At 39.9% G+C, this 14,364-nt stretch overlaps 1 protein-coding gene across 5 annotated transcripts; it reads right to left on the bottom strand.

Moving 5' to 3' along the window:
- Window positions 1-115: 115 nt before the first annotated feature.
- On the bottom strand, window positions 116-6,237 carry LOC132051481 (protein FAR-RED IMPAIRED RESPONSE 1). 5 transcript variants are annotated; one of them, XM_059442559.1, is made up of 10 exons: window positions 6,087-6,237; window positions 4,034-4,118; window positions 1,678-3,886; window positions 1,534-1,590; window positions 1,229-1,297; window positions 1,027-1,095; window positions 876-944; window positions 746-790; window positions 532-667; window positions 116-436 (listed from the first exon to the last, which is right to left on the bottom strand). In XM_059442559.1, exons 3-9 carry the CDS (start codon window positions 3,787-3,789, stop codon window positions 611-613), a joined length of 2,478 nt encoding a protein of 825 aa, XP_059298542.1. In that variant the 5' UTR covers window positions 3,790-3,886; window positions 4,034-4,118; window positions 6,087-6,237; the 3' UTR covers window positions 116-436; window positions 532-610. The 5 variants fall into 5 exon arrangements, with proteins under 5 accessions (XP_059298542.1, XP_059298547.1, XP_059298544.1 ...); XM_059442564.1 differs by having other exon boundaries at window positions 1,027-1,089; XM_059442561.1 differs by lacking the exon at window positions 6,087-6,237 and adding an exon at window positions 5,979-6,035.
- Window positions 6,238-14,364: the final 8,127 nt, after the last annotated feature.

The raw sequence follows: 14,364 nt of genomic DNA, 5'->3' as shown, positions 1-14,364 counted from the left end.
AGTTTCCCTGAACCTGAGGACGGTAAGTGATGCCACGACATGGCTGCATCCTCCATGAGTGATGATAAATCAGCAGCACGGAAAATAAAAAAGCGCCAAAAAAGGAGACAAAAGGTTCATGAAAAATTCAAATTTCCATTACCATCAAAAAACTGTACCAAATCATTATCTCTGATAAATACCTAAGATATCTTCTACATCTGGTTTTGTAAACCAACCTGAAATTCTAATTCTGTGAGAAAAGGGTACGACTGTAACCTCAACTCCATCTACATGACATCAAAATTGAAACTTGGTGCTCCTTCAGCCTTTAGAGTCAACTTCTATGATACACAAGTGAATACTTATATCAGTTCAGAAATCCAAATTTATTTGACGCTAGCAAAGAGATCCCCTCATGCAGCAAATATTTACCCAGAGTATCAGAGTCGTCAAACTGGAAAGCACAACACGAAAAAAACGTGAGACCAAGCAGTCTATGCAGTTCTGAAATTTAAAAGCTGAAGTGAAAGGGAAAAACTGCAGAATTACCTAATCTACAACAGGAAACACTTGGATACCAATAAACAAAAATTTGATGAGAGCTTTCATTTAAAAGAAGCAATCATCCTCATACATGTCTAGCATTGTTTCCATGCAGCTGAGCACCTCTTAGACTAGGCTCATCCTGAAGTGACATAAGATGCTGGATGTTATTCGTATCCTGTAAATTACAAAATGCAAAACTGGAAGATAATAGACAAACCTGCAAACCATATGTGAAACTCGGCTGCCTAAAATCCAAATGCCCCTAAATGAATGGAAGAATCATTAAAAACATTCATGCTCTGAATCGTAATTTCTAGCCAAGAATGTTAAGTAGTAGCATAGCATACTAGTCCTGGAATGCTTTGTTGAGACCCGAAAAACCCATCATGGCCAGGTGCAATCGTATTGAGTTGTCCCTGCAGCATGATTAGAAGAGATTTACATGCATCTCGATCTAAGTTGTAAGAAAATCTAACTCAATAGACCAATATCACATACCAGTCCCTGCATATTCTGTTGGTTAACATAATAGCCATCATGGGGAGGTTCCATCAAATTCAACTGTATCTACCAGTGAACACTAATTATAGATCGTAACAGTAGAAAATCACAAAATTTTACTTGTTGTAATGACTCATTCTCTTTTTGCGAGAATAAGCAATAATCAGGAATGTGATGTAGGGAAAATATTGTGACCTACCAGTCCCTGCACATTCTGCTGTGTGCCATAATAGCCATTCAACGTCATTCCACCCACAACAAGATTATCCTATAACCAGCAATTTAAAATTAATATATCACCAAAGTCTCACATGAGCAAATATGTTGTCACTCCAGACAAAAAGCACATATGGCAAGTCCTGACATTTCTGAAAGGTTTAAAACTACCCATTGCTTGTAGAAAAAGGATTTATCATAACTGAAAGCACTTCTTGTCATGCTAAGGGATTCCTTAATTTGGACTTGGCAATAGGCAAATAATAAATACAGCGCTAAGAAACAAACCATTTGTTGCAAGCTGTCTTGAGCTTGAACTATTGCAGCTTCTGGTTCAGAGTGCACCTGAGATCCCAATATGTTAATGGTCATGTCAGTGGAGCCAAATTATTACAAGTTATGGTAAAAACAATGGATGATCATACAACCAACCTTCCGCTTCTTGTTTGTATTTTTCTTCCTAGTTGTTTTGGTAGCATGAATCCCCTGAGTATCTTCTTCAAGATCACGAAGTCCCACAGCACTGCTGCTGCATTCTGTTAATGCAGAACTTGTATTGTTAACATTCACACAGTTCTTTAGAGCTTCATCGAGGACACGGAAGGCAATGGCGTAACTCTGCTCAGATAAAGAACCCTCTTCACCCAGTTCAATTGCCCTTCTACATAGATCGTTGTATCTTTGTACCCTGGTTTGAGTTCTTTCTGTCCCATCAGACATCAACTGTTTATTCTTCGCATCTTTGGTCCACCTCTTCAAAATATATTGGGATGGGATGCTTGAAAGACCACACATCTGAAGAACAATCATTGCATGCCTACAGAGGAAACCTTTGTATTCAAATAGAAGGCACGAACAAGAAACATCTGATCGTCCCTCATTCCATGTGACCATAAAATTTTCATCCTTCTCGCAGTCATCAACTCTAAAAGTTACATTTTCCCCATTTTCAGCCTCCGTCTTTGGGTGGCACCCAACTACACCCAATACTTCAACTTGAAATTTCTTAAATATTGCATGTGTATAAATTGTTGACATCTGCTTTTCCCAAGGCGAAGGTGACTTTAAAGCTGGTTGTTTGTGCAATGTATCAAAGTCCGCTACTGCTTCCTCTTCATATCTATTTTGCAAAATCATTCCATATTGTCTCATAAACTCTTTGAGACTGAGCTTCTTATGAATGTACTTGTCAAAGAAGGAGCTTATACTCTCCGATCGTTGAGCTGTTGACATTCCAGCCATAAAAATGCCTCTCATGTAAGCTGGAACCCACTTTTTGCGGTCTTCATACAGAGTATGAATCCATTCATTCTCTTGCAGTTCAAATCTGCTGACCATCTTCCACCATCTTAAATCAAATTGTTCATCAGTTACTGACTTAAATATACACTTGCTGAATTTTCCCATGAAATTCTCGTTCTGTTTTACGACATGAGCAAGTATTTCCGGGATTCTTTCAAGCACATGCCAAAGCGTAAAGCAGTGACGTGAACATGGGAAAACTTCTTCAATTGCTGCTTTGAGTGACCTATCTTCATCCGTGATTATCACTTTCGGAGCCTGCCCACCCACCGCTCTAAGCCACGTCTTCAACAACCACACAAATGTTGGTTTGGTCTCATCTGCTACAAGTGCACATCCAAGCAACATAGGTTGACAATGATGATTTACCCCAATAAAAAGAGCAAACGGCATCTTCTCATTGCTTTTCATATAGCTGGTATCAAGGAAAACCACATCACTAAAGCTGACATAGTCTTTCCTACTTTTGGCATCAATCCAGAATAAGTTCCTTAAGCGTTGATCTTCATTGAGATCAATTGCATAAAAGAAATATGGATTCTCTTTCTGTACATGCATGAAATACTCGAGCATAACTTGTGCATCTCCCTCTTCTAATGACAAGCACCGTCCTTTATCAACCTGGTAATTTAAATCGTTAGTCAGCAGGCCAACTTCTTGGCTTCCACCACATTGTCTAGACATCTCAACATACATCTTTCTCGTTCGTTCACTAACAGCATGAAGAATATCAATGTTATTTTTCTCAGCAAGTTTAACATTCCTGTGGATTCGGAAATGATAAGCCAAGGCTGGTAAAAGCTCATGATTATGGTCCTTTATAAACTCGTGGATATACCATTTTCCATCTCGCTTTCTCTTAACATGCATGCTTGCTTTGCAATCGGTCTTTTTGACACTAGGACGTCTACTACTGCCAGTATCTGATTCTGGAGTCACACCATATCTAGAACATGCAAATTTAGCATCAATAAATTCTTTTGATTTCTTTGAGCGACGGCTGTTCTTAATTGAGGTTGTGAATCCCATGGACTTGGCATACTCTTGGTAGAATCCATACGCAGCTTCATGGGACTCAAATTCGATCCCATCACGTGGCACAAAATCTGCTGCATTTTCTTCAGCTCCAGTAATGCTTCTCTTAGGAGAACGAGCAACTCCACCATCCCTGTTGTCTGCAGCATCAACCATATCACCAGTCAATTGAACACTACTTTGCGCGACATCTCCATGATCAACCATTTCTTGGACAACATTTCACTTCTTTTTGCTTAATCATGTTGTGTGAAAAGTTCTTCAAGAGTCTTTTCCATGAGAAATCAATCTTCTCCAACAACAGCTGGAGAGAAGAAAAAGTCAATTCAGTACTAAACAATTTCTTTTCTTGTTGATAGCTCTGCACTCAACAATTTAAACTATGCAGAAGTTTCAAATAATCCAACTCTTCTTTGTGAAGAAACTTAAAAATCAATGGACAAAAGTTGACCTGAATGTTGTTTACAATGCACAGTTCAGCAGCCAGGCTGAAACCCAAGTCTAGCACCACAAAGAGCAATGTGTCTACTTTGTTCCTAAGACCACAATAAGCAAATGAGTTATACTTTAGTAAAGTTTGTCTGCAATAGCGTACAAAATAAGAGATGCCTTTCCATTATGCTTAAGCCAAGACATTTTGAATTCCAAATGGATATTGCATGAAGCGGAGTAAAATAGTAATAATACACCGCAATGTGTCAAATAGTTTTCTTTAGTGGAGTCATTTCTCTCAAAAAACCAGCTTTCAAGCAGCTCAGCCAGAAAAAGACCATGCTGCTGGAAAATTTACAGAACCACTAAATCATCAGGTCCAACAACGGAAGTCTGATATCCTACCACTTGCTAATTAACTAAAGAAACCCTGGTTTCTTGGTAACTCAATCTCAACACTGATTACACAGAGAAAAAGAAGTAGAGAAGTGAATGGAATTGACAATTTAACAAGTCATTATCAAAATTATTCAAGCGGATGTCCAGTAAATTTTCCTTTGACATCACTATGGCTGCAGTATTTCACCTGTCCCTATTCCAGACTTGCGAAACAAAACTCCTCAATGAACTTTACCAGCATAGCCCTCACTACTGGGGACAGGACAAATTTTTTACCAAAAAAAAAAAAAAAAAAAAAAAAGATAAAATACCACCCCACCCCCATGAAAAAAGAACCCTAATCAAGAGTCTAATAGTGGCCATTTCCCACTTTGATACCTTGATGACTCGAACACCAACCTTATGGTTGGAGGTGAATGGTCCTTACCGTTAATCTATCCCTCCCTTGTCTGGGAGATTGAACAAACTTAGCAAACCAAACTACTTCCTTTGTTTCAATTTATGTGAAACTATTTCATTGGAGTCTAAGAAAGAAGAAGTGGTGGTCAATGGCACCAGCTTGTATCTGGTGGACCATTTGGAAGGAGAGGAACAATAGATGTTTTGGAACACTAGTAACTCTACACAGAGAGTCAAGCTAAACTGTTTTTTGTCATTTCAATTCTGGTGTAAAGAGAATTACGTAGTAGATTCCAGAATCACTTGTAGATTATTTTGCTTCTCTGTAGGATCTTAGGCCTTTTGTGATTGATTACTACAGTATCTTCTTGGTACTGAGGAATACAAAGTTACCTTTATCAAAAAAAAAAAAAAGTCTTCTCAAACTTGTGGTCTTAAACATGCCATAACATTTGTGTGTTACAAAAGTTTGTCACTAAGGGTAAAATGAGAACTTTTGAATTGTTTCCAAATTTAAAAAGCGGTCATTCTTTGTTTAATAGACTAAAAAGGAAACAGGATCACATAACCTATAACAGAGGGAATACAGGATACCCTAGCAACAACCATGGGCCATACAGTCAGGTGTACAGATATATATATATATAGCTCTTCGCCTCATCCAAATGTGAGTGAAGTTAACAAAAACAAACACAACTTAAGCACTCAATCAAGCTGGTCATCTTATAAGTCAAGGACTACCAAGGTTGAACTTCAATACCAACATTTCAGCAAAAAGAAAAACAACACTGTGCAAACAGAGCAACACATGAACGAAAAAAGAATTACACTACCTGGGAAAATTGAAGAAACTAGGGATAACAGGATAAATTAACAACACACACACACACAAAAACACTTACAATTTACAAATAATTAAAAGCTCAAAAAACAACATTTTTTTTTATTTTTTATAATCTACCAATATCTGTCACCTTCCACCAGCAACAGATACCACGTAATTCTGTCCACCAAGTCTTGGACAGATGGGAAGAAATCAGAAAACAAAACAAAAAATTTACTGAAGAAAATTTGGGAAAACAGAAAAAATAAATAGGAAAACAAGAAACAAATAGTGAAGCGTTCAAGTATATCAACTGAAAAACAAGAAGAAGAAGATGACCCACTTAGACTACTCCATTAACAGTTGGCCAATTATTCTTCCACAAATAAAAGCAAGAAAAAAAGAATCAATTAAATGTTAGGGTTTAAGCAAAGTGAAAACTTTGGCTAACCTTAATTCCAATTTGATCTAAAAGCGAAATTGATGTTAAACTGAAACTGATTGCTTTGAATCAGAGGAACCCCCACGTCTTCGATTCTCAGAGTGCTTTCTTGTGTTGTACTTGTTAAAATTCCAACATGTTGTACCTAGTTTTATTTTACTACTCTTATCTTTTTCCTGAGTTTGGGGCTAAAATAATCCCTTATCTATTGGAGTACATTCATTTTGATCCCTCAAATATAACCCTGAACATATTTAATCTCTTAACTATGCTAAAGTAGAGCCCTTTTGGTCTCTCTAACAGAATCCGTTCAAAAAGTAACGGTGCTAAACCCCTGTGACACTCACGTGACTCGTAAGAGGCTAAATCCATCGGACAAAATGCAAAGCAGAGTAATGACATTTCTCTAAAAAATGCAACTCATATAAAATATTAGCAAAGTAACTCATAATATTTGGATCGTATGGTTAGTAATCAACTCTTAAACGGCAATCTGGCAGCACACATAGAACCGTGCCACTTATTTTGAAAGCATGGGAATATAATTTTTTTTTTGTTAAATATTAAAAAACTTAAAATTCTTTTTAACAACTGTTATAAATTATCTTAATAATTGGTGGAACCACTCAAATTTATTCGGAAGCATGTGAATGCAAGTGTCAATACATTAGATAAAGTTTCTGTGTGTTTTAAAAGATCAGCTTCGTCTTGTTCCAACTTCCAACCAGTTAAACCTTTCTACGGGGAGGCTAGGGCTTTTTCCGGTGAAGCATTTCTTCGTATGAAGTTTAGGGAAAAGGCGAAATAGTTTAGTATTTTTGTCTGATGGATTTAGCCTCTTACGAGTCACATGAGTGTCACAAAGGTTTAGCATTGTTACTTTTTGAACTGGTTCTGTTAGGAAGATAAAAAATGCTCCACTTTAGCTCCACTTTAGCATAATAAGGAAGACTGTGATTCATTAATGTATGATTTTCTTCCATTGTTCTTAAAATTATGTGGTATGGTATTGTAAACCCGTGGTTCATTCCATGGTTATATAACCATGAAAAGTCCCAATTTTTGTAACCACGAATTTGGTGGTATTTCCGTGGTTACGTATTTCATTTCTTCATTATACCCCACCCTCCACCATCCACCATCCACCCTACCCCACCCTCACCCTACTACTCACCCCTACCCTACCCCACCCCTGCCCCAACCTCCACCATTCATCCCACCCCACCCATACCCTACCACTCACCCCCACCCCCAACTCGCTCATACTCCTGCCACCCACCCTAACCACCACCCACTACCCCTCACTATCGCCTAACCCCACGCCACAACAACTCACCCCCACCCTACCACCCACTACCCCCACCCTCATCTTACAACCACCCACCTCACACCAGCTTCCCCTCCACCACCTTCACCCACTATCCCTCACCACTCCCAACCCTACCCCCACAACCACTATCCCTCACCAGCCCCCAACCTCACCCCACAACCACCCCCCACCCTACAACCCACTACCCTCACCCTCATCCCACAACCACCCACCCCTCCACCATCCCCACCCACTACCTACTTATTTCTTAAAGTTCCTATTTTATTCTTTACCTGAGTTTTATTAATATATATAAACTAATTTCTAATTAAGAGTTAAGGGTATTTTAGTAAACTTACAAGTTATTATACGGTACCACATACGATTAAACCAAGCAACACAAATGTTATTAAACCACAACAAACGACGCAGTCTATCCAAACATTGTGTTCATTAATACAGTACAATACAATACAATACAATACAACACCATACTGTACCATACCATACTGTACATTAATGAACCACAGGAAACAACCATCCAAATAGAGGGTAAGGCGTCAGAATATGAATGCAAATCTGATTGACTGAGGTGTTGTCTCTATATCTTAAGTCTTAACCTGAATGATTAAGAGTGTTTGTCTTTTAACATGTGAATCACAAATTGTAAATCACACGTAATCACCAAACATAATTGTAAATCACAAATTATCTCAACTCTGTCACATATCCGTACACACATGCTAAATGGTAGTGCTTTACCCATTAGCCATGACCTGCAGGGAACCCATGGTGTCTACCCTCGCTCCCGAATCTTACCTCGAATCATGAGCCTTTAACTTAGGCCACATCTTCACCCCCCGTCAAATGTGCCTTTTCATAGTTATATATCTTTCACATCACAATGTATTTCCATTCCAAAATTAATAAGGAATGTGAACAATCAAGAATCAATATCAGGGAACACAAGTCACCATATCACAAGTCATATCAAGACTCAAAAATCAATTCATCAATAATCATAAATAAGGGATTAGTCCAAGTCAACAAGAAGAGTATATATGAACTCCTTCGTTATCATTTCATATCAATTCATCACATAATTAATCAATCTATATCAAACTGCAGGAATTATCAACCACACTTTATGTCCGAAGCCCTAATCATGCTTATCTTATCAATCTCGTATCACATACAATCAACTAATCAAAGTCTAACTCAAGTACACTGTAACCTACCTCAAAGCAGAACTGGAACAATGTAATCACTCCGCGATAGCTTTCCCCTTGCGCAAAGCTTCCGAACGTTCAAAGTCTAGAAATATAGAGCTATATAAGTATTCAAGTCATCTACTCAAACAATAAAACACTTTGGGGGAAAGAACCCAATTACATTCTACCTTTTTTAATGGGTGAACTATCACTTAAGCGGGAACTCATCATAACATCAGCCCCAAACCATCTGTCACGCCCCGAACCATGGCCTGGGCGTGACACGGCACTCGGTGCCTGACTGTCTATGATCGAGCGAACCCATGGCTGCTGAGTCTAATAGTTGTTTCATGAAAGCATGCAAGATATAAAATGAACCAAGAGAATATTCTAACTCAAATATAATAGAGGATGTGAAAATAAATGTTGTGAGGCAAAACCAACATAACTAACTAAAGACTGTGTCTATGAAACCTCTATGATCAAAATACTGTAAGAATAACTAGGTCAGGACAAGACCCTGACATGCCTCAAATACTAATGAACTAACTAATACTCAAAATTTTGGAAATAGACGGGAAGCCCTGAATGAGAGGGCTTACCAACTAGCGGATGTACTCAAAGTCTTTGGAAGCTAGCGGCCGTTGTATCCTCTCGAAAGTCGGACTGTGTCGTGAAGTGCGGGCCACGTACATAAGGACGTTAGTAAAGTATGATAAGCAACTGAAGTAATGATAAGGGATACATGAACAATAAAGTATAATGAAGCTGAATACTCATATCATGAGTTAATCTGTATAGAAACCACCTGTGCAAATATCATGTAACTATGGCCTCGGGCCCAATAAATAATGAGATCTCAAAGCTATGGCCTCAGGTCCAAAATAATTACATATGCATATGAATCATAACTATGGCCTTGGGCCCAATCAAACATGAAGCAACAGGGGTAAAACTGACTCTTTATTATGACTGATGACTTAGACTGCATTCTGAGACTGGTAGATTGAATTACAAGTCTTTTAGATTAAGCTAGGGTCCATAGCATGCATAAACAAGTGTGAACATAATCAGAAAACTGAACTCTTACCCTAAGTTATGAAAATAAAAAACTAGGGCAAAATCATGAACTTGCTGGATTACTGGGAATTATGATTATTGAGGTATGAGGATGATTAAACAATGTTTACGTGTAGATAGTATGCTTAACATACCTGGAATTGCTCCCAAACTTGAATAATAATCTGGTCTTGGAAAAGAGTTCCAAGGTTTTGCTCTTTATGCTCTTTGATTGGGTTTTCTTGAAAACCCTATGTTAATAACATGGTTTCATGATTAGATTAAGAGCATATATGATAGAATTGATTTGGAAGAGCTTGGAATGACTTACCTTGCTGTTTTGATTTGTTGGGAGAAGAACACTTCGTTTCTAGGGCTTGGAATTATGAAAAACAAAATAAAATAACTGAAGGCTGGTATTTATAGGTTTTGGTGCGGATTGGGAAATACGGACCAAAATACGGTCCGTATACTGGGGAAGACACCTGACTCAGTGAAAAGTTGGGGATAATACTTTCGCATATCGGATTCTCTCTCCCAAGTAGCTTCCTCAACGGGACTGTTCTTCCCCTGAACCTTCAGTGATGCTTTTTCTTTCGACCTCAATTTACGAACCTCTCTATCTAAAATAGTAATAGGCTCTTCCTCATAGGACAAATTCTCATCCAACAAGACAGAATCCCAACGAATGATAAAGGAACCATCACCATGATATCTTTTCAATATAGATACATGGAACACTGGATGGACACCTGCCAAACCTGGGGGAAAAGCCGACTCATAGGATACATCCCCCGCACGATTGAGAATCTCAAGCGGACCAATGAATCTGGGACTAATCTTACCTTTCATCCCAAATCTCATCACACCTATCATGGGTGAGACCTTCAATAATACATGTTCCCCAACCATGAACTCAAGATCTCGGACCTTCGAATCCGCGTACTCCTTCTGCCTATTCTGAGCAGCCAAGAGTTTTTCTTCAATCACCTTGACTTTATCTAATGATTCTCTCAAAAGATCTGTACCCCATGGCCTTACCTCAAAAGCATCAAACCATCCAATAGGAGACCTACATCTCCTCCCATAAAGAGCCTCAAACGGGGCCATATCAATGCTCGAGTGATAACTATTGTTATAAGCAAACTCAGCCAATGGTAAGAACTGATCCCAATGGCCACCAAAGGCAATCGCACAAACTCGGAGCATATCCTGTAGGACTTGTATAGTCCGCTCAGACTGACCGCCTGTCTGAGGGTGGAAAGCTTTATTAAGGTCTAATCTAGTACCCAATTCCAGATGCAAATTCTTCCAAAACTGAGATGTAAATGTCGTGCCTCTATCAGATATGTTGGAAATAGGAACCCCATGCAGACTATCAATCTCATGAATATAAATCTGGGCTAACTTCTGGGCGGTATGGGTAATCTGGACTGGTATGAAATGGGAAAACTTGGTCAATATATCAACAATGACCCAAATCGAATCAACTTTCCCAAGGTCATCGAAAGGCCAACCACAAAGTCCATCGCTAGCCAACCACAAAGTCCATCGCTATCCTCTCCCACTTCCACTCCGGAATGGGCATCCTTTCGTTGTACGCGGGTCTCTCGGTGCTCGTACTTCACTTCATTGGTAATTCAAATCGTAACGAACTCAACAATATCGCGCTTCATCCTAGCCCACCAATTGTGCTGCCTCAAGTCACGATACATCTTGGTAGCACCAGGATGAATGGAATATCTAGAAGTGTGAGCCTCCGTTAAAATTGTCTTAATCAAATTATCAACATGGGGAACAAACATGCCCCTTGATTCTCAAGACACCCTCATCATCAATCACGGCTTCCTTGGCCTCACTGCGCAAGACTTTATCGCGAATCTTACTCAAACTCACATCCTCGAACTGTCTGGCCTTAATCTGCTCCAGAAACGAGGATCTCGCCTTTAAGCCCCGACAAGTCAACACCCCTGCTGAATTAGACACCTCAAGCCTCACGAACCGTTAGCCGCAGTCCGAACCTCCTCGGTCAACGAACACTGGGGCGCAATCAAACGAGCCAAACTCCCCATACTAGTCGATTTCTCGCTCAAGGCATCTGCCACCATATTTGCCTTGCCAGGATGATGCAAGATGGTAATGTCGTAATCCTTAAGCAACTCCATCCATCTCCGCTGCCTAGAATTTAGATCCATCTGAGTAAACACATGCTGAAGACTGCGATGATTAGTAAATACTTCGCAACGAGCACCATAGAGGTAGTGCCTTCAAATCTTCAACGTGAACACCACCGCTACCAACTCTAAATCATGAGTAGGAAATTTTTTTTTCATGAATCTTCAGCTGTCTGGAATCATAAGCAATCACCTTATTTTCCTACATCAAAATAGCACCCAAACCAGAACGAGAAGCATTACAATAAACTACAAAGTCCTTGCCCTAAAAGGGCAAAGATAGAATAGGAGCTATAGTCAATAAAGTCTTGAGCTTTTGGAAGTTCTCCTCAACTCGTCGGACCATTGAAGAGGTACCTCTTTCTGAGTCAAACGGGTCAAGTGTGAAGCAATGGAAGCAAACCCCTTCACGAACTGACGGTAGTAACTAGCCAAACCCACGAAGTTGCGGATCTCTATCACTGATGTAGGCCTTGCCCAATCTCTGACTGCCTCAATCTTATTGGGATCAACCATAATCCACTCTTTTGAAACCATATGCCCCAAGAAGGACACCGAATCAAGCCAAAAGTCACACTTAGAGAATTTAGCATATAACTTCCTATCCCTCAGTAACTCAAGGACAACTCTTAGATGTTTTTCATGATCTTTCTTACTCTTCGAATAAATTAAAATATCATCGATGAACACAACCACGAAGGAATCTAAGTATGGCTTAAAAATAGGGTTCATCAAATCCATAAAAGTGGTTGGGGCATTCGTAAGCCCGAAAGACATAACTAGAAACTCATAATGCCCATACTTGGTCCGGAAAGCAGTCTTAGGAATATCTTTTGCCTGAATTTTTAACTGATGGTACCCCGACCTCAAATCAATTTTCTAAAATGCAAAATCCCCCTGAAGCTGGTCAAACAAATCATCAATACGAGGGATGGGATATTTATTCCGGATGGTGACTTTTTTTAACTGGAGGTAATCAATGCATATCTGCATAGTCCCATCTTTATTTTTCACAAATAGAACGGGAAGGCTTCACGGGGAGACACTCGGATGGATGAAACCCTTACTAAGAAGATCCTGAAGTTGTTCCTTTAATTCCTTCAATTCTGCTGGTGCCATCCGATATGGCAGAATAGAAATAGGGCAGGTCCCCGGCTTTAAGTCAATGTAAAAGTCAATGTCACGGTCCGGTGGCATGCATGGCATGTCTGCGAGAAATATCTCTGGAAACTCCCATACCACAGGAACTGACTCAAGAGATGGACCGTCAACACTAGTATCACGAATATGTGACAAATAAGCCAAACACCCCCTGTCCACTAGCTTCTTTGCACGAATAAAGGAAATTATTTTCTTTGGGGAGGGAATAAGGTTACCCTTCCACTCAAGTCGAGACACCCTGGGCATAACTAAGGTGATTATGTTGGCATGACAGTCTAGTATTGCATGGTAAGGAGCTAGACAACTTATTCCCAAGATGACATCAAAATCTACCATGTCTAAGATTACTAAGTCAACCCAGGTGCCATACCCCATAAGTGTGACGAAGACAAGATCAAAAAAACTCTCTACTAACCACAGAATCTCCAAGTTTGGAGTAGATATATGTATACGGGCATCAAGTAAATCACAGACCATATCAAGACCCATAGAGAAACATGTAGACACATAAGAAAACGTAGACCCCGGGTCAAACAATACGTGCCATCCGGTGACAGTGGTCGAGACGATGTTACATGTAACGCGCATTTGAGTCCTCGGCACTACTATCTCGCCGGGAAAGGCATAACAATGAACCCGTCCGTCACTTTGTAGCCCTCGCGAACCGTTGCGATCAACATCGCCCGTCCGAGCTCCTCCTCCTGTGGCCGATGACCACCTTTGCCGGACTGAAACACACTGCCTGCGGTGAGGCACGGGGGCCACCTGTCACGACCCAACCAGAGGGCCATGATGGGCACCCAGAGCTAACCCACCGGGCACCTCTCATCATACTTTCACAATCATATCTAGGTGAGCCATATGGCTAACTCACAATCCTATGTATCAATAATATAATTTCCATCAGGCTAAGGCGCTTTTATATCAACATCATCAACTATGCCCATATATATGTACACAACCCGACAAGGCTAACAAATGATATACGAAAATATGAGGTGACAAGGCTAAGAGACATCTTGCTATACACAACTGTCTACGAGCCTTTAGAAAGAGTATGTGACATCATAAAGACGGGACAGGACCCCGGAATAGCCATATATGTACACAAAAGAATAGTACCAACGGTGAAGCTCGAATCAAATGGGAGCTCACCATGTAGTCTGAATAAGCGGCCCTAAGGGTCAAGTTCCTGTCTCTTCCGTAGCGCGTGGGCATGACGCAACGTCCACTGTAAAAAAAGACGTCGGTACAAAAAAAATGTCTTGAGTATGTAAGGCATAAGTAATAACATATGAAAGCATAAAGGATAACATGGGGTAGAAGAACCACTTATGCCTCTTGAGACGTTCATCACACTTACTTACCCTTTT

This window comes from Lycium ferocissimum, chromosome 4, assembly GCF_029784015.1.
Source record: "Lycium ferocissimum isolate CSIRO_LF1 chromosome 4, AGI_CSIRO_Lferr_CH_V1, whole genome shotgun sequence".
Lineage (NCBI taxonomy): Eukaryota > Viridiplantae > Streptophyta > Magnoliopsida > Solanales > Solanaceae > Lycium > Lycium ferocissimum.
This window is presented reverse-complemented; position numbering and strand designations above follow the sequence as displayed.

What these genes read in the sequence shown, in the direction of transcription:
- LOC132051481 (XM_059442560.1), bottom strand. Translation starts at nt 3,789, where the DNA reads ATGGTTGATCATGGAGATGTCGCGCAAAGTAGTGTTCAATTGACTGGT. An exon ending in ATACAAACAAGAAGCGGAAG is followed by an intron (nt 1,591 to 1,677) that starts GTTGGTTGTATG and finishes TTGGGATCTCAG; the next exon opens with GTGCACTCTGAACCAGAAGC. An exon ending in AACAGAATATGCAGGGACTG is followed by an intron (nt 945 to 1,026) that starts GTATGTGATATT and finishes ATCATGCTGCAG; the next exon opens with GGACAACTCAATACGATTGC.